Here is a 21,494-nt window from a genome sequence, read left to right on the forward strand (position 1 = left end):
AAACACTTATACAAACTATAGAAAAACAACAAACAACCGTGAAGCTACAAACGAAAGTGCACACACAAGCTACTTACGTTCAACATAGACAATCTCCCACAATCACCTAAAGCCTATGGCTGCCTTAAATATGGCTCCCAATCAGAGACAATTAATGACATCTGTCTCTGATTGAGAACCAAACCCAGGCAACCATAGACTTTCCTAGAACTCGCTCCTGAACACAACCCCATACACTATACAACACCCCCTAAACAATACACACACCCTAAACTAGACAAAACACACAAACTTCACGTCACACCCTGACCTAACTAAAATAATAAAGAAAACAAAGAATACTAAGGCCAGGGCGTGACAATGGTTTATTGTTTTGTTGGCGTCATTTTAAATAAAGGAAAAATGTACGCCTACCACGCTGCATCTTGGTCCACTTCTTCCTTTGACGGCCGTGACAGACTCCATATTGACATTGATGTTTTAATTTTATGCTGACTTTTCTTAGCGGATGTACAATCGTCGCAAATTGAATTATGCGGAGTTTCAGGTCCCGAAGTGAACATAATTGTACACTCGCAAACTTGACTAAAAACGAGGGCTGAGGGGCTTACGTTGCAAACTTCCCTTGCTTGGCTAATCACTTGGACCGCCCTCCAAGATGGTGACGGGCTCTTGTCTGTCTCCAGCTTTACAGGTTTTTGACCATTCTGCCTGCCCTAACCCTGAGCCTGCCTGCCGTTCTGTACCTTTCGGACTCTGCTCTGGACTACCGACCTCTGCCTGTCCTTGACCTGTCGTTTGCCTGCCCCCCTGTTTTTGTAATAAACTTTTGTTACTTCGAAACTGTCTGCATCTGTTGTCTGTCACTGAGGCAAGCTGTGCAGTGTACACCAGGAGAAGTGGAACTGTGTTGAGGCTAGATAAATCTGAGGTGTTTATCTGAATAATGTGCTGCTATTTTGGTCATTGTGTTACACAAGATGACAGAAATGTGACGTTTTTTGGGGGGGGGTTTACCTTTAACTAGGCAAGTTAATAATACATTTGGATGCAATGTGTTAAGATACTGTAGAATTGGTTTGACGTAATCTGCCTTATCCATCTCTCTAAAAGAAAAGCGCTTGAAGCAAAGAATCTGCGTAATTAACATTTTCAGTTACCCCAGTGGGCGTGACAGCTTATCTATACTCCCTGGGAACATAGAATCCTTTACAGGAACAAACCTGCTGAAACCTGCTGAATAATGCTACCACTATTCCTAAACGACAGATACAACCATATACATGATTGATCATAAACAAGGCATGCATGATGACGCATTTCCCTGGCTGTTATATTAAAATACGGTCAAAGGCCCATGCTACTGATGTGATGACGTGGTGTTCCGTATGTGTGTGTGTGTGTGTGTGTGTGTGTGTGTGTGTGTGTGTGTGTGTGTGTGTGTGTGTGTGTGTGTGTGTGTGTGTGTGTGTGTGTGTGTGTGTGTGTGTGTGTGTGTGTGTGTGTGTGTGTGTGTGTGTGTGTGTGTGTGTGTGTGTGTGTGTGTGTGTTATGCTCCATGCGGATTTCCCTTCCTGTAAAGCCTCTCCCTTCCTAAGCGCTTATCATATTTTACACTTTAACTACCACCTCTAATGATGATTATCTGCTTAATCACAGGGCTATTCTTAGACTACAGACACAGCAGATGGAGACTGTCAGGATGACCTCACCGGGAGAAATATCCTCTGTGCTTAGAAATGATAAACCGGCATAAGCACTGATTACATTTGTCCCTAGCGTTTCCACAAGAGGTATATAGAGGGTCTTGGGTTGCATCCAGGACAGGATTTATCTTCCTCAGGTTCCATGGAGGTGTTCCAAATGATGCCATATTCCCTATATAGTGCACTACATAGGTACAACTAAGGACTGGAGATGTATTGATCTAGAGGGAAATTAGTTAACAAGGACAAAGACATTTGGTTGGACAAAGCTGCCAGGACAGAGCATACAAGCAACATGCAACAGATGCTCTCCATTCCAGACAGGAACAATAGTTCCAGACCACCTACGATTTTCACCATGCGCCTACTGTGTGAAAGCCTGGTGTTAAGATCAACAACACACCTGTTACTACGGTGTTCCTGTAGGGAATCCACTCAACAGTGATCAGCAACCATTACTGTTATACAACTGAGACACCTTCCTTCGCCTCTATCTTCCCACCGGGGGTTTAGCATTAGCAATCAGCCTCTCTCTTAGCCTGGAGATAGACTTCTCTCCAATCAATCAAAACAGAAATCATTGACCCACGTTAAATAGCTCCCCTGACCACATCCCAAGCTGCATGCAAATTCCCAGGTGATGTGTGATTCTAGCATTACAGTTCAAATGATTTCCCCTTTCACTGTTCAAAAGACCTGTGAGGAAGCCTGAGAACATATCAGCCTGGCAGGCATGTAAGCCCAACCTGACCCATGTGATAGGATAAGGCACTTTTCAGGGTGCTCACAAAGGAAGAGAGATAAGGTGAAGATGAGAGAGGAAGAAATACAGGAAAGAGAGAGAGTTGAACTAAGCTCTCCGGGTGTTATCAAATGAAAAAATGAAACTAACCTCTGGCATCGAAAAACTCCTCATCTGAGCTGTCAACAGACTCCTGTGCAATGTCCTGCATCCGCCAGTGGGAGGCACTGTGCTGGCGGGAAGCAGCTGAGGGGTAGAAAGAGAAAAACAGATACATTTCTGTGTCGGGAGAAACGTCTATGTACGGCATCATGTCATTATTCAAGAACAAATTAATTATGTGAATCTATAGGTTTTTCCTTTCAGCTTCAAGTGCATTGTCTGTCTATAAACGGCAGCAGAACAATTGCACTAGCTTGTAGGGCCTTGGGCAGAGAGACTCCATTGGCCTCCAGTGTTACAGAGCACAAATCAAGCAAACCAGAACCCTATTTTGAGGAATTGAAGGTGGAATTGAAGGTGGAATTGAAGGCTCTGAAGCAAACCAATTGAGTTCAGAGGTTAGCCAGCTCATATTCTCTATGAACCATAAAACAATGGAGAGGGTGGCTCCATATCTAGGTAGGCTACTGTCCCTCAACAACACTCAACAACACCCAATACCTGAGATATTGAATCAATCTTCAGTATTACACAGATATCATGTGAAAAGTATGAATGCCAGTGAGTTCCTCAAATTCCCCTTCTTCAGGACTAGAAAGAGGGAGTATTTAGAGAGATCCCTCAAGCTCTGTTCTTCTAAGATCAGTGTTAATAAAGTAATGCCAGATAAAGTCAATAATGTTCATTAGAAATGACTTTCAGACAACCAACGATTCTTCCTTTAAGTACTATTGAATTCAAACAAGATCAATGACAAGTGAAAGTGACAAAGTAAATCGTTCCATTGCGCTAACTTCCAGAGAACTGCAATGGGAGAGAAAAATGTCACCTAATTGAGTTATGTGAGCTTTCCCGTCCCTACACACAGAGAGCCAGTGTCTGAGAATCTAAGAGCCTTTACTCCACAACACAACAACACCAGGCTGCTTATGTTTGATCTCAGCTCTTTTCATCCCCTCATCCCTCCCTATATTATCTACTTCCAGAGGACATTTGCAGAGTACCATACTGGATGTTGAAACGCTGAGTTCATGGCTTCCATTACCATGGCACCTTCTCTGCCCTCACTGTTTTCACTCTCTCCGTCTCTCTCTCTCCTACGGCCCGCTTCTCCTCATCGCCACACAGGAATTAATGAGCTTTTCATTTCTTACAGGACTCCATCAGGTCAAATGTTTTCACTGTTAATATCTCATTGAGGGATGGGTGTCTCAACCGTTGGAGTTCTCTATTACAGTCATAAAATGGGGGGGGGGGGGGGGGGGGGTAGGTAGGTTAGTCTATGCTCAACCACAGCCTGGGCTAGGCCAGCACCTTTCACGACAGGACCCTTGAATTTACTTTTTGCACTGTCTCTATGCATACTCACAGGACCCTACACACTCACACTGATACTCCAACACACACGCACAAACACCCACTTCATCAATGACTCACACACACATAATATGCTCATACATTTATACTGACTCTACACATACCCGCTCACATACAATCCTCATATATGCTGCTGCTACTCTGTTTTCCATATATCCTAATGCCTAGTCACCTTACCTCTATACATACAGTATCTACCTCTATAACTCAAGTATCACTGCACATTGTAAATAGGCTACTAGAACTGACTGACCATATATATAGTATGCTTACTTACTTTCTCGTGTTCTTCTTATTTCTTATTTTTATTTCTTGTGTGTTTTTGGTCTACCTTATGTTAGTTTTAGTCCTACATTAATTACTGCATTGTTGGGTTTGGAGCTTGTCACAGCTACTACTTACTGAAAATGGGTTTTCAGGGGTTCACCATGGTTCATTTCATTGGACTACATTTGTTTACAGCCGAGTGTATGGAGACACGCCATATGGTCCCTGGTCAAAAGTAGTGCACAATATAGAGAATAGGATGCCATTTGGGACACTCTGATGATGAAAATGTAAATACTAACTATGCCCTAATGACTAATTGATAATGACTGCAAATAGGGGCATTAACCAAACACCTGACATATTTACACTATTCTGTAATGTATTCTGAGTGATTTCCTTTCAATCTAATTACTCTATACATTCAATACCTCATTTACACAATCAAGCGTTTGGACACACCTTCTCATTCAAGGGTTTTTCTTTATTTTGACTATTTTCTACATTGTAGAACAATAGTGAAGACATCAAAACTATGAAATAACACATATGGAATCATGTAATAAAAGTGTTAAGTGTTAAACAAATCAAAAATATATTTTAGATTTTAGATTCTTCAAAGTAGCCACCCTTTGCCTTGATGACAGCTTTGCACAATCTTGGCATTCTCTCAACCAGCTTCACCTGGAATGCTTTTCCAAAAGTCTTGAAGGAGTTCCCGCATATGCTGAGCACTTGTTGGCTGCTTTTCCTTCACTCAGCGGTCCAACTCATCCCAAACCATCTCAATTGGGTTGTGGTCGGGTGATTGTGGAGGCCAGGTCATCTGATGCAGCACTCCATCCCTCTCCTTCTTGGTCAAATAGCCCTTACACAGCATGGAGGTGTGTTTTGCGTCAATGTCCTGTTGAAAAACAAATGATAGTCCGCTGCAGAATGCTGTGGTAGAAATGGTGGTTAAGTGTGCCTTGAATTCTAAATAACTCACTGACAGTGTTACCAGTAAACCACCCACATACAATTACACCTTCTCCTCCATATTTCACGGTGGGAACCACACATGCGGAGATAATCTGTTCACCTACTCTGCGTCTCACAAACACACGGCAATTGGAACCAAAAATCGCAAATTTGTACTCATCAGGCCAAGGGACAGATTTCCACCAGTCTAATGTCCATTGCTTGTAATTCTTGGCCCAAGCAAGTCTCTTCTTCTTATTGATGTCCTTTAGTAGTGGTTTCTTTTCAGCAATTTGACCATGAAGGCCTGATTCACGCAGTCTCTTCTGAACAGTTGATGTTGAGATGCGTCTGTTACTTGAACTCGGTGAAGCATTTATTTGGGCTGTAATCTGAGGTGTACTTAATTGCCGATTTCTCAGGCTTGTAACTCTAATGAACTTATCCTCTGCAGCAGAGGTAACTCTGGGTCTTCCTTTCCTGTGACGGTCCTCATGAGTGCCAGTTTCATCACAGCACTTTATGTTTTTTGCGACTGCACATTAAGAAAAATTTTCAGATTGACTGACCTTCATGTCTTAAAGTAATGATGGACTGTAGTTTCTCTTTGCTTATTTGAGCTGTTCTTGCCATAATATGGACTTAGTCTTTTACCAAATAGGGCTATCTCCTGTATACCACCTGAACAGTTGACGTTGCCAACTGATTGGGTCTAACCACATTAAGAAGGAAAGAAATTCCACAAATTAACTTTTAACAAGGCACACCTGTTAATTGAAATGCATTCCAGGTGACTACCTCATGAAGGTGGTTGAGAGAATGGCAAGAGTGTGCAAAGCTGTCATCAAGGCAAAGGGTGGCTACTTTGAATAATCTCAAATATAAAATAAATTTTTGATTTGTTTAACACTTTTTTGGTTACTACATGATTCCATGTGTTATTGCATAGTTGTGATGTCTTCACTATTACTACACCATGTAGAAAATAGTAAAATAAAGAAAAACCTTAGGTGTGTCCAAACTTTTGACTGGTACTGTATATTCAGTATATCCGTATGACTTTTGTTGGTCCCTATCATCAGATGTAAAACAAGAAGTTGGAGAAGATTTGCAAACAAATAAAGATAGATTCATATAAATACAGCTCATAAATATGTGAAGAGCTTTGGGAGATGCACTTTGTATTATGTTATTGTTTCAATGGGAATGACACTCACAGTCTCTTCTTTATAATGGAGTTTACCATAGTAAAGACTACCAAAAGTGAGAAGAAAAACAATGTTTGTATGGATGGTACATGGGAGTTCTCAGTACATTTTTCTGTTGTTAGAAACCCTGGCCTTGATCATACTGTGGTACAAAAATCTGGAATTGGCCCAGCAAGAACTCCTCACATGCTATTCCCTTAGAGCCATTAGGGGGAAACTCAGCACCCCTGAAGGATAATGTCCGGACCCTCTGCATCTGGGCTACTCAGAACCCATAGATATACTGTAAATCCCTTTTAATCAGGAACATACAGTTCCTTATAATAAAATGCAGCTCTCTTCAGGAAATCTGCTCACCCTCATTCTCTCTCTGTCTGTCTCTCCACCGTCCTGGACCCTTACTGTGATCTGACTCTTCAGGCAGCTCCGTCACCATTTTCCTGATTTGGATATTCACAAAGGTTGCATAGAACATTTCCACAATTTTGCACAATGTTCCACAATTTTCAAATAAGTCAGATTTTATGACATTCATCGCATATTTGTTTAGGTTAAAAATTATATTTTTTGCTTTTGGGAACATATGTTTTGTGATGTCCCAACAGTGTTCTCACCAGATTGTTCTCACAACATAATGAAATATTCTGGGAACCTTTGAATAACACATTAAATGCATTCTAGGAAAGTTTTTGCAACATCAGGCAAATATTTTATACCAACATTCTATACTCATCAGCACAACTGGACAGTTTTTATGGTATGAGAACATTTGCTGCGCCTAACGATTGTTCTGGGACTTGTCACGGCCGTTGCTGGAAGAAGACCAAGGTGCAGCGTGGTGAGCGTACATTTTCCTTTTTATTTAAAAATGTCGCCAACAAAACAACAAACGAAAAACAACCGTGAAGCTTACAGGGCATTAGTGCCACAAACAAAGTTAACTTCCCACACAGAAAGGAGGGAAAAGGGCTACCTAAGTATGGTTCCCAATCAGAGACAACAATAGACAGCTGTCCCTGATTGAGAACCATACCAGGCCAAAACAAAGAAATACAAAAACATAGAAAATAGAACATAGAATGTCCACCCAAATCACACCCTGACCAAACCCAAAATAGAGACAAAAAGCTCTCTAAGGTCAGGGTGTGACAGAACTTTCACAAAACCAATTTTGGTGTGCTGGGTATGTTCTTTTCTTCTCAACACAGAGTAGAAAGAGCACTTGGGTCTGGTTCACATGTCCACTGGACATGTATTGAATCCCACACAAACAGGATGTAATATGTAGAATACAGAACATTTTGTATGAATGTGCTCTGACTCTGTGATATGGGACAGTGATTTGTAGAGGGCGAAATTGTCAATTCGCATGACAATTCAATAAGGAGTTGGCAAAAGAGCAGAGACAGACTTGCAACCAGGCTAGGGTGGAGGGGGGGAAGAGGTAAATAATGAGTAGCGCCATCGGGTCTTCTGTGGATTGGACATACTCATTAACATCTTCTAATTTATTAAATCCCATTTTAACACACAATTAAAATCAATTTCCATAGCCAAAGAAAAATTGTGCAAAAGAGAGGTCTGGGGAACAGGGGAGGAGAGTGATCTCTCCATCAAATGTGCTAAATCGCTCAGTTGTCACCTTCCACATGGAATACCCACACACCCTCAAGATGTTTTTGTTTTGATAATAGTTTGCTTTGCAGCTCCAGGGAGACAGCAGAATGCACGTCTTTATATAGTAACCTGCTTAATCTGCCATTTGATATAAAATCTCACTCAATACCTACAGTATACTGCCCGGACTTCTCCCTACCTAGCAACGGGCCCATACGTCAGTGCTGAGGTTCACTACAGACATAGGCAGGGTCAGTGGTAGTGAGTTTTACATTGACAAATGACAGCCGAGTGAGGGGCAGAGAGGGTACAGGGGTTTGCTCTATAGCTTAGCTCTGACAACAGACCTTGCACTAAGCTAAGTGAGGAGGAAGGCTATCAGGCCTCCTCTCCTGCTTTAGCATGACGCCTAATGGCCACATCTAATGGGGGAGGAGGGAATGTGAGTGTATAATATGGCACAGGACTATGGCACAGGACCAGGATTTCAACATAGACTTTTTTCCTCTGATGACGCATATGAAGAGTGAGAGTGGGGAGAAATTGCTCAAGTAGTTTTTAAATGAAATGAGCGGCATTAGTGAGTTTATGTAGGCGATGAAGTAATCCAAAAACGCATTACAGACATACTCTAAAGTACACTGCTCAAAAAAATAAAGGGAACACTTAAACAACACAATGTAACTCCAAGTCAATCACACTTCTGTGAAATCAAACTGTCCACTTAGGAAGCAACACTGATTGACAATAAATTTCACATGCTGTTGTGCAAATGGAATAGACAAAAGGTGTAAATTATAGGCAATTAGCAAGACACCCCCAAAAAAGGAGTGATTCTGCAGGTGGTGATCACAGACCACTTCTCAGTTCCTATGCTTCCTGGCTGATGTTTTGGTCACTTTTGAATGCTGGCGGTGCTCTCACTCTAGTGGTAGCATGAGACGGAGTCTACAACCCACACAAGTGGCTCAGGTAGTGCAGTTCATCCAGGATGGCACATCAATGCGAACTGTGGCAAAAAGGTTTGCTGTGTCTGTCAGCGTAGTGTCCAGAGCATGGAGGCGCTACCACGAGACAGGCCAGTACATCAGGAGACGTGGAGGAGGCCGTAGGAGGGCAACAACCCAGCAGCAGGACCGCTACCTCCGCCTTTGTGCAAGGAGGTGCACTGCCAGCGCCCTGCAAAATGACCTCCAGCAGGCCACAAATGTGCATGTGTCTGCTCAAACGGTCAGAAACAGACTCCATGAGGGTGGTATGAGGGCCCGACGTCCACAGGTGGGGGTTGTGCTTACAGCCCAACACCGTGCAGGACGTTTCGCATTTGCCAGAGAACACCAAGATTGGCAAATTCGCCACTGGCGCCCTGTGCTCTTCACAGATGAAAGCAGGTTCACACTGAGCACATGAGCACATGTGAGAGACGTGACAGAGTCTGGAGACGCCGTGGAGAACGTTCTGCTGCTTGCAACATCCTCCAGCATGACCGGTTTGGCAATGGGTCAGTCATGGTGTGGGGTGGCATTTCTTTGTGGGATTCCCTTATCGGTAAGTAACCACCAGCATCTGTGGTCCATATTGAAGATATTTGAGAGAGACTAACATGGGAATGATAAAAACCCTTCCTCTAAAATGTTACTAAAAAAGCCATGTCTATCCCAGCTGTTGTTTGTGGCAAAGAGCTGCTACTGTAAAGTGCTGTTCTCTCTCTCTATCTCTATCTCTCTCGTGTTCTCTCGCTCTCTCTCTCTCTTTCTCTCTCTCTCTCCCGCTCCCTCCCTCCCTCCCTCCCTCCCTCCCCAGCCAGCCAGCCAGCCAGCTTCAGGCTCCCGGTTAGGTATACAGGCAGTGCTCGACAACCCAGTGCCTGTGTGCTTCCTCATGACAAACAGCCATTAAATTCTAATTAATACTATTTAGCATGCTTGAATAAATAACTGAGGTTAGGGTCTGAATTCATTATCACACGCCTGAGTAGAGTTTAGGGAACACAATGCTGCTGCAGCCTGTTGAGCACTTGGCAGCACTGCTGAATAGAGGCCAAACCTACGATTTCACTGATGGGACATAAGATTGTAACATTAGATGATAACCGTCAGTTATTGGAAAATGACAAACGTCTCATTGCTCAAAGATTCCATAGACAATAGGGCTATTTGAGGGCTTACATGAGGTTGCAAAAGAAACATAAATAATACATGGAAACAATAATTGTGAAAACGTATCAAAGAGGTAACACTTAAACTGTTTGGCATTGTAATTTGTTGGTAGAGAGTCAGCCAGGCATATCTATAATTTTTCTGGCAACAACGTAGTGATTGAAGTAGCAAACATGAGTGGTTGTGAGACTGAGCTCTCCCGCTAAGGTACGAGAAAGAGCGAGAGAGAGAGAGGGAGGCGATGGGGGGGTATCCCTGCCTCCATGTTACGGCTGTTGTAAGGAGGAGACCAAGGCCCAGCGTGGTATGCGTACATACTTATTTATTTTAACGAATGAACACTGAACAAACTAACAAAATAACAAAATGAACCGTGAAGCTATATGGATAGTGCAGACAGGCAACTAAACATAGAACACGAACCCACGAACACCAAAGGGAGAATGGCTACCTAAATATGATCCCCAATCAGAGACCACGATAAACAGCTGCCTCTGATTGGGAACCATATCAGGCTACCATAGACATACAAATCACCTAGACCTACAAACACCCTATACATACAGTAGACAGTACAAAAACTAACGTACCCACCCTAGTCACACCCTGACCTAACCAAAATATAAAGAAAACAGAGATATCTCAGGTCAGGGCGTGACACTCCCCTCATCGAAGTTACATTTTACAGCAGCTGCACATTACATATACAGACCACTTGACTATTTCCTCATTTTGTTAAGTTACAACAGTTGACAGTTGACAGTTGACAGTGCATGTCAAAGCAAAAATCAAGCCATGAGGTTGAAGGAATTGTCCGTAGAGCTCTGAGACATGATTGTGTCGAGGCACAGATCTGGGGAAGGATACCAAAATGTCTGCAGCATTGAAGGTCCCCAAGAACACGGAGGCCTCCATCATTCTTAAATGGAAGAAGTTTGGAACCACCAATACTCTTCCTAAAGCTGGCTGCCCGGCCAAACTGAACAATCGGGGGAGAAGGGCCTTGGTCAGGGAGGTGACCAAGAACCCGATGGTCACTCTGAAAGAGCTCCAGAATTCCTCTGTGGAGATGGGAGAACCTTTCAGAAGGACAACCATCTCTGCAGCACTCCACCAATCAGGCCTTTATGGTAGAGTGGCCAGACGGAAGCCACTCCTCAGTAAAAGGCACATGACAGTCCTCTTGGCCTTTGCCAAAAGGCATTTAAATACTCTCAGCCCATGAGAAACAAGATTCTCTGGTCTGAATGCCAAGCGTCACGTCTGGAGGAAACCTGGCACCATCCCTACGGTGAAGCATGGTGGTTGCAGCATCATGCAGTGGGGATGTTTTTCAGCGGCAGGGACTGGGAGACTAGCCAGGATCGGGGGAAAGATGATCGGCGCAAAGTAGAGATATAGATCCTTAATGAAAACCTGATCCAGAACGCTCAGGACCTCAGACTGGGGCGAAGGTTCACCTTCCAACATGACAACGAACCAAAGCATACAGCCAAGACAACGCATGAGTGGCTTCGGGACAAGTCTCTGAATGTCCTTGAGTGGCCCAGCCAGAACCCGGACTTGAACCTGATCGAACATCTCTGGAGAGACCTGAAAATAGCTGTGCAGCAACACTCCCCATCCAACCTGACAGAGCTTGAGAGGGTCTGCAGAGAAAATTTGGAGAAACTCCCAAATACAGGTGTGCCAAGCTTATAGTGTCATACCCAAGAAGACTTGAGGCTGTAATCACTGCCAAAGGTGCTTCAACAAAGTACTGAGTAAAGGGTCTGAATACTTATGTAAATGTGATATTTAAGTAGTTTTTTAAAATAAATGTGCAACAATGTCTTAAAACCTGTTTTTGCTTTGTCAAATGGGGTATTGTGTGTAGATTGATGAGGGGGAAAAACAATTGGATCAATTGTAGAATAAGGCTGTAACGTAACAAAATGTGGAAAAAGTCAAGGGGTCTGCATACTTTCCGAATGCACTGTATATAAATAAATAGTCCATACTCAATGGGGACATGAGTCTAACTCTAGGAATGAAGATGACTACAATACAGAGATTATTATAACATCAATTGATCAGCTTCAAGAGGTGCACCGGCAATAGCGTACAACATCTAACTTGCTTTGAAGTATACAGCTCATTAAAGTACCAAAAGCTTGCCTAGTGGTTGATTATCATAAGCACCTCAGTGCAGGGTCATTTCATGTTCATTTATTTAAGTTTTAAACGTAGTCCGGACTTAAGAGCATAATGAAGCTGCATTTTCTTCCTTGTTTCAGTCCACTGTCAGCCAGTCAGGTTGGCAGCTGGTAGCTGTTGTAGAAACAGAAGACATGTTTGAGGACTGAGAAGAACAGAGGGATGGCAACTAATATTATTCAGCCCATCACACAGCAAAGCTGCCAGAGAAGATATACAGAATTAACCACACTACGTAATTACTTTCGAAATTAATTTATTCAACTGCAATCATTGGTCTTGATTATTCTTCTTCAGCTTTCAATTTGGATCTTATCAATAAGCAGAGTTTATTATGTTGAGTATGCCTGAAAATAAATGAAGGAACAAAACTATCAGATAATTACAGTAACGATGTCAGCCGGAGCCATTAATGCAGAAGACAATGTTATCTAGGGAATGTGTTTGTCTGGGTTATTGATGGCACTGCTTACTTTCTCAAATGAGTTCTGAGGACAAAAGCTACTTGTTTGCTCAACCGTCATTTCTGTGATAATCACCATCTCGCCTCTTTAACTTTTATTTAGCAGTGAAATGGTTTTACTGAGTCGTGTTACGAACAGGAATCACAGAAGACAAGGACTGTCTGGTGTCTCTGTGCTTATTTGTCTGCAGACTGACTTTGAGATTCAGACATAATAATCAAATGAAAATGTAAACAATTCAACTGTGACCAGTTCAATTTACCGGTACATGAAGCTGAAAAGCACGGCTATGTTTTGACTTTCATCTACGTAGAAATGAATCAGTTGGATAAGGGCCTTCCCACTGGGCACACACTGGTTCAATCAACGTTGATTCAATGTAATTTGTCAACGTATTGTGACGTGGAAAAAACATAGGATTTGAAAAAAGCCAACGATGTAAACTGTTGTTTTGAGGGTGAAATTTCAACCACAATATAATGTTATTATGGTAACCAAATTTCAACATAGACAAACTTTGTATAAAATATGTTGAATTTGTACCTTTAAAACAACGTCAGATCTTCAATTTTATTTCCAATATAGGAAAAAATATATATAGGCTGGGCAGCACATCGTACTGGAAAACTGATCTATCCACAGCTACGCTTTAGTCTCCCATCCAGGGTTTTAACCAAGCCCTGCTTAGCTTTGATAATTGTCACTGACTATTACCAATGTGCTATCGTGAGAATGGTTGTTGAGAGATCTCCACTTAAAAATAAATATATTCCCTATTGCTATGAGAGTCATTCCAAAGGGTGTTTCACAGAGCAAATTAAATATGACCATACTTGATCACACCAAATATCAACATTTGAAGATGTATCTTCTTCTTGGATAGTTCCATCTGTGCCAATGACTTAGTCTGGCTTTAATTCCAGTTAATATCGACTGTATTTCTGTATTTTGAAAGTTATACATCTTGAAAACTTGATTGCTGATATGCAAATCATTTTGGGACTATATCAACAATGGACTAATGAAACAAATACCAAAATATAGTTTTTGGGTGGAATTTCCCTTTAAAACCTCTTTGGGCTCAAGGGGCAGTATTGAGTAGCCAGATAAAAGGTGCCCATTTCAAAAAGGCCTCGTACTCAATTCTTGCTCGTACAATATGCATATTATTATTACTATTGGATAGAAAACACTCTCTAGTTTTTAAAACCGTTTGAATTATATCTGTAGGTGAAACAGAACTGGACTTAGAGCAATTTTCCTATGTGAATGTCAGAATGCAGAATTTTGCTGGCTGTTCTGAGACCTGTGTATTAATTTGCCTGTGGCCACAGCTCGCATTGATGTGCCATCCTGGATGAACTACACTACCTGAGCCACTTGTGTGGGTTGTAGACTCCGTCTCATGCTACCACTAGAGTGAGAGCACCGCCAGCATTCAAAAGTGACCAAAACATCAGCCAGGAAGCATAGGAGCTGAGAAGTGGTCTGTGATCACCACCTGCAGAATCACTTCTGTTTTGGGGGGTGTCTTGCAAATTGCCTATAATTTCCACCTTTTGTCTATTCCATTTGCACAACAGCATGTGATATTTATTGTCAATCAGTGTTGCTTCCTAAGTGGACAGTTTGATTTCACAGAAGTGTGATTGACTTGGAGTTACATTGTGTTGTTTAAGTGTTCCCTTTATTTTTTTGAGCAGTGTATTTTGGTGGTTTATACGTTATAGCTATTTTTGCCTTGAATCAATGCTGTTGTTATGTTTGCTATTGTGCTAAGCTAATATAACGCTATATTGTGTTTTCGCTGTAAAACACTTGATAAATCGGAAATATTGTCTGGAATCACAAGATGCCTGTCTTTCAATTGCTGTACACTATGTATTTTTCAGAAATGTTTTATGATGAGTATTTAGTTATTTGGCGTTGGTGTCTGTAATTTTTCTGTCTGCTTTCGGTGCAATTTCTGACTGTAGCTGCAATGTAAACTATGATTTATACCTGAAATATGCACATTTTTCTAACAAAACATATGCTATACAATAAATATGTTATCAGACTGTCATCTGATGAAGTTGTTTCTTGGTTAGTGGCTATTTATATCTTTATTTGGTCGAATTTGTGATAGCTATTGATGTAGTAAAAAACTGATGGAGTAAAAATAGTGGTGTCTTTTGCTAAAGTGGTTAGCTAATAGATTTACATATTGTGTCTTCCCTGTAAAACATATTAAAAATCGGACATGTTGGCTTGATTCACAAGATGTGTACCTTTCATCTGGTGTCTTGGACTTGTTAATGTGTGAAAGTTAAATATTAAAAAATATATATATTTTGAATTTTGCGCCCTGCACTTTGAGCTGGCTGTTGTTATAAGTGTACCGACGTCGGGCTTGCACGCCAAACAGGTTATTAGGCTAAATGTATTGTATTTCAAAAGTGATATTGGATTGTGTTTGGTTGTGACAACAAAATATCAACATTTGAAAGAGATTCATCTTCTGCTTGGATAGTTCCATCTGTGCCAATGGCAGTCTGGCTTTAATTCCAGTTTGTCTATAAATTAATAATATATATGTTGAATTCACATCTCTATCTCAACCAAAAATCTAAGTTAAAGAATAGGACTAAATGCATTTAAAGTTTGATTTGATTTAGTCCTCTTAATTAACTTTTGATTGAGATGGAGACGTGAATGCAACATATCAATTATTAATTTGTAGACAAACTGGAATTAAAGCCAGACTAAGTCACATTACATACAGTGCATTCGGAAAGTATTCAGACTCCTTGACTATTTCCACATTTTGTTACATTACAACAGTTGACAGTTGACAGTGCATGTCAGAGCAAAAATCAAGCCATAAGGTTGAAGGAGTTGTCCGTAGAGCTCTGAGACAGGATTGTGGCGAGGCAAAGATCTGGGGAAGGGTACCAAAAAATGTCTGCAGCATTGAAGGTCCCCAAGAACACAGTGGCCTCCATCATTCTTAAACGGAATAAGTTTTGAACCACCAATACTTCCTATAGCTGGCTGCCTGGCCAAATTGAGCAATCGGGGGAGAAGGGCCTTGGTCCGGGAGGTGACCAAGAACTCGATAGTCACTCTGAAAGAGCTCCAGAGTTCCTCGGTGGAGATGGGAGAACCTTCCAGAAGGACAACCATCTCTGCAGCACTCCACATATCAGGCCTTTATGGTAGAGTGGCCAGACGGAAGCCACTCCTCAGTAAAAGGCACATAACAGAGATGGAACTATCCAAACAGAACATAAATCTCCTTTAAATGTTGATATTTTGCTGCTTTGACAACCAAACACAATCCAATATAACTTTTGAAACACAATACATTTTGCCTATGAAAGGAAATTTCACCCCAAAACAACACTACATAACCAAACGTATGTGGTAACCTGTTCGTCAAACATCTCATTCCAAAATCATGGGCATTAATATGGAGTTGGTCCCCCCTTTGCTGCTATAACAGCCTCCACTCTTCTGGGAAGGCTTTCCGCTAGATGTTGAAAAATTGCTGCGGGAACTTGCTTCCATTCAGCCACAAGGGAATAAATGAGGTCTGGGACTGATGTTGTGCGATTACGCCTGGCTCACAGTCGGCATTCCAATTCATCCTAAAGGTGTTTGATGAGGTTGAGGTCAGGGCTCTGTGCAGGCCAGTTAAGTACTTCCACACCAATCTCGACAAACAATTTCTGTATGGACCCCACTTTGTGCATGGGGACATTGTCATTCTGAAACAGGAAAGGGCCTTCCCCAAACTTTTGCCACAAAGTTGGAAACACAGAATCGTCTAGAATGTCATTTAATGCTGTAGCGTTAAGATTTCCCTTCACTGGAAGTAACGGGCCTAGCCCAAACCATAAAAAACAGCCCCAGAGCATTATTACTCCTCCACCAAACTAAGGTTGGCACTATGCATTGGGGCAGGTAACGTTCTCCTGGCATCCGCCAAAGCCAGATTTGTCCTTCGGACTGCCAGATGGTGAAGCGTGATTCTGTCACGCCGTAACCTTAGAGAGTCTTTTTATGTCTCTATTTGGTTTGGTCAGGGTGTGATTTGGGGTGGGCATTCTTTGTTTTGTTTTTCTATGATTTTGTATTTCTATGTTTTGGCCGGGTATGGTTCTCAATCAGGGACAGCTGTCTATCGTTGTCTCTGATTGGGAACCGTACTTAGGTAGCCCTTTTCCCTCCTTTCTTTATGGGAAGTTAACTTTATTTGTGGCACATAGCCCTTAAGCTTCATGATTGTTTTGTATTGTTTATTGTTTTTGTCAGCGTCATTTCTAATAAAAAGGAATATGTACGCTCATCACGCTGCGCTTTGGTCCAGTTCTTACGACGGCCGTAACAGATTCATCATTCCAGGGAACTGTGTTTTCACTGCTCCAGAGTCCAATGGCACGAGCTTTACACCAGTCCAGCCAAGGCTTGGCATTCCGCATGGTGATCTTAGGCTCGGCCATGGAAACCTATTTCATGAAGCTCCCGATGAACAGTTCAAATCAAATACTATTTTATTTGTCACATGCGCCAAATACAACAGGTGTTGTACCTTACTGTGAAAATGCTTACTTACAAGCCCTTAACCAACAATGCAGTTCAAGAAAAATAGTTAATAAAATATTTACAAAATAAACTAAAGTGAAAAAAATTATTATAATCTAAAAGTAACACAAGATGCTAACAATAACGAGGCTATATACAGGGGGTACCGGTGAAAAGTCAATGTGCGGGGGTACAGATCAGTCAAGGTAATTTGTAAAATGACTATGCATAGATAATCAACAGTGACTAGCAGCAGTGTAAAAACAAAGGGAGGGGGGGGGGGTCAATGTAAATAGTCTTGGTGGCCATTTGATTAAGTGTTCAGCAGTTCTATGGCTTGGGGTAGAAGCTGTTTGGTCCTAGACTTGGCACTGCGGTACCGCTTGCCGTGAATTAGCAGAGAGAACATTCTGTGACTTGGGTGACTGGAGTCTTTGACTATTTTTTGGGCCTTCCTCTGACAACGCCTAGTATAAAGGTCGGATGCCGATCAGTTGCCATACCAGGCGTTGATGCAACCGGTCAGGATGCTCTTGATGGTGCAGCTGTAGAACTTTTTTAGGATCTGGGAACCCATGACAAATCTTTTCAGTCTCCTGAGGGGGAATAGGCATTGTCGTGCCCTCTATAACGACTGTCTTGGTGTGTTTGGACCATGATAGTTCGTTGGTGATGTGGACACCAAGGAACTTGAAACTCTCGACCCGCTCCACTTCAGCCCTGTCGATGTTAATGGGGGCCTGTTCGGACCTCCTTTTCTTACAGTCCACAATCGGCTCCTTTGTCTTGCTTACATTGAGGGAGAGGTTGTTGTCCTGGCACCACACTGGTCTCTGACCTCCTCCCCATAGGCTGTCTCATCATTGTCGGTGATCAGGCCTCCCACCGTTGTGTTGTCAGCAAACTTAATGATGGTGTTGGAGTCATGCTTGGCCACGCAGTCTTGGGTGAACAGGGAGAACAGGAGGGGACTGGGCACGCACCACTACCGTCTGGCCACATAAAGACCTGATTGGTGGAGTGCTGCAGAGAAGGTTGTCCTTCTGGAAGGTTCTCCCATCTCCACAGAGGAACTCTGGAGCTCTGTCAGAGTGACTATCAGGTTCTTGGTCACCTCCCTTACCAAGGCCCTTCTCCCCCAACTTTCAATGCTGTTGACATTTTTTGGTACCCTTCCCCAGATCTGTGCCTTGACACAATCCTGTCTCGGGGATCTACGGACAATTCCCTCAACCTCATGGCTTGGTTTTTGCACTGAGATGCACTGTCAACTGTGGGACCTTATATAGACAGGTGTGTGCTTTTCCAAATCATGTCCAATAATTGAATTTACCACAGTGGACTCCAATTAAGTTGTAGAAACATCTCAAGGATGATCAATGGAAACAGGATTCACCTGCGCTCAATTTCGAGTCTAATAGCAAAGGGTCTGAATACTTCTGTAAATAAGGTATTTCTGTTTTACATTTATTATACATTTGCAAAAATATCTAAAAAACGGTTTTCAGTTTGTCATTATAGGGTATTGTGTGTAGATTGATGAGGGAACAAATGTATTTAATCTATTGCAGAATAAGGCTGTAACATAACAAAATGTGGAAAAAGTCAAGGAGTCTGAATACTTTTCGAATGCAGTGGTTAGTGTATCTTTAGGTATTTGTTTGATTATTCCAATGTTGATGGAAAATCCTGGCTGTATTTCTGTATTTTGAAAGTTATATATCTTGAAAACTTGATTGCTGACATGCAAAACATTTGTATTAAAGTTAAATGTTTCGTATTTGGTCCCATATTCTTATAGCACGCAACGATTACATCAAGCTTATGACTCTTTTCTTTTTATGAATTATTTTATCAGGTAAGCTAGTTGAGAACAAGTTCTCATTGACAACTGTGATAAAGCAAAGCAGTGCGACAAAAACAACAACACAGAGTTACACATGGAATAAACAAGCGTACAGTCAATTACACAATAGGGAAAAAAAAAAAAAGTCTATATACAGTGTGTGCAAATGGCGTGAGGAGGTAAGGCAATAAATAGGCCATAATAGCGAAGTAATTACAATTTAGCAAATTAACACTGGAGTGATAGATGAACAGATGGTGATGTGCAAGTAGAAATACTGGTGTGCAAAAGAGCAGAAAAGTAAATGAAAACAATATGGGGATGAGGTAGGTAGATTGGGTGGGCTATTTACAGATGGGCTATGTACAACTGCAGCGATCAGTTAGCTGCTCAGATAGCTGATGTTTAAAGTTAGTGAGAAAAAGATAAGTCTCCAGCTTCAGCAATTTTTGCAATTCGTTCCAGTCATTGGCAGCAGAGAACTGGAAGGAAAGGCGGCCAAAGTATGTGTTGGCTTTGGGGATGACCAGTGAGATATACCTGCTGGAGCGCGTGCTACGGGTGGGTGTTGTTATCGTGACCAGTGACCTGAGATAAGGCGGAGCTTTACCTAGCAAAGACTTATAGATGACCTGGAGCCAGTGGGTTTGGCGACAAATATGAAGCGACGGCCAGCCAATGAGAGCCTACAGGTCACAGTGGTGGGTGGTATAAGGGGCTTTGGTGACAAAACGGATGGCACTGTGATAGACTGCATCCAGTTTGCTGAGTAGAGTATTGGAAGCTATTTTGTAAATGACATCGCCGAAGTCAAGGATCGGTAGAATAGTCAGTTTTACGAGGGTATGTTTGGCTGCGTGAGTGAAGGAGGCTTTGTTGCGAAATAGGAAGCCGATTCTAAATTTCATTTTGGATTGGAGATGTTTAATATCTGGAAGGAGAGTCTGGAAGGAGAGTTTGCAGTCTAGCCAGACACCTAGGTATTTGTAGTTGTCCACATATTCTAAGTCAGAACCGTCCAGGGTAGTGATGCTAGTCGGGCGGGCGGGTGCGGGCAGCGAACGGTTGAAAAGCATGCATTTGGTTTTACTAGCGTTTAAGAGCAGTTGGAGGCCATGGAAGGAGTGTTGTATGGCATTGAAGCTCGTTTGGAGGTTAGTTAACACGGTGTCCAAAGAAGGGCCAAATGTATACAGAATGGTGTCGTCTGCGTAGAGGTGGATCAGGGAATCACCCGCAGCAAGAGCGACATTGTTGATATATACAGAGAAAGGAGTCGGCCCGAGAATTGAACCCTGTGGTACCCCCATAGAGACTGCCAGAGGACCGGACAACATGCCCTCCGATTTGACACACTGAACTGTCTATGGAAGTAGTTGGTGAACCAGGCGAGGCAGTCATTTGAGAAACCAAGGCTGTTGAGTCTGTCGATAAGAATACGGTGATTGACAGAGTCGAAAGCCTTGGCCAGGTCGATGAAGACGGCTGCACAGTACTGTCTTTTATCGATGGCGGTTATGATCTTTTTTAGTACCTTGAGCGTGGCTGAGGTGCACCCGTGACCAGCTCGAAAACCGAATTACACAGCGGAGAAGGTATTGTGGGATTCTAAATGGTCAGTGATCTGTTTATTTACTTGGCTTTCGAAGACTTTAGAAAGGCAGGGCAGGATGGATATAGGTCTATAACAGTTTAAAGAGGGGGATGACCGCGGCAGCTTTCCAATCTTTAGGGATCTCGGACGATACGAAAGAGAGGTTGAACAGACTGGTAATAGAGGTTGCAACAATGGCGGCGGATAATTTTAGAAAAAGAGGGTCCAGATTGTCTAGCCCAGCTGATTTGTACGGGTCCAGGTTTTGCAGCTCTTTCAGAACATCTGCTATCTGGATTTGGGTGAAGGAGAAGCTGGGGAGGCTTGGGCAAGTAGCTGCGGGTGGTACGGAGCTGTTGGCCGGGGTTGGGATAGCCAGGAGGAAAGCATGGCCAGCCGTAGAGAAATGCTTATTGAAATTCTCGATATTCGTGGATTTATCGGTGGTGACAGTGTTACCTAGCCTCAGTGCAGTGGGCAGCTGGGAGGAGATGCTCTTATTCTCCATGGCTTTTACAGTGTCCCAAAACTTTTTGGAGTTAGAGCTATAGGATGCAAATTTCTCTTTGAAAAAGCTAGCCTTTGCTTTCCTGACTGACTGCGTGTATTGGTTTCTTACTTTCCTGACTC

The 21,494-nt window shown here is 42.4% G+C and overlaps 1 protein-coding gene across 3 annotated transcripts in view; it reads right to left on the minus strand.

The window, feature by feature from the left end:
- LOC129831988 (membrane-associated phosphatidylinositol transfer protein 3-like) overlaps positions 1-21,494 on the minus strand; it is a 142,548-nt gene that overhangs the window by 113,755 nt on the left and 7,299 nt on the right. For all 3 annotated transcript variants that reach the window (XM_055895679.1, XM_055895678.1, XM_055895682.1), the window contains exon 2: positions 2,599-2,694. In XM_055895679.1, the coding sequence (XP_055751654.1) occupies positions 2,599-2,694 (96 nt within the window). The remainder of the gene's footprint in view (positions 1-2,598; positions 2,695-21,494) is intronic.

Source organism: Salvelinus fontinalis, chromosome 33, assembly GCF_029448725.1.
Source record: "Salvelinus fontinalis isolate EN_2023a chromosome 33, ASM2944872v1, whole genome shotgun sequence".
NCBI classification, from domain to species: domain Eukaryota; kingdom Metazoa; phylum Chordata; class Actinopteri; order Salmoniformes; family Salmonidae; genus Salvelinus; species Salvelinus fontinalis.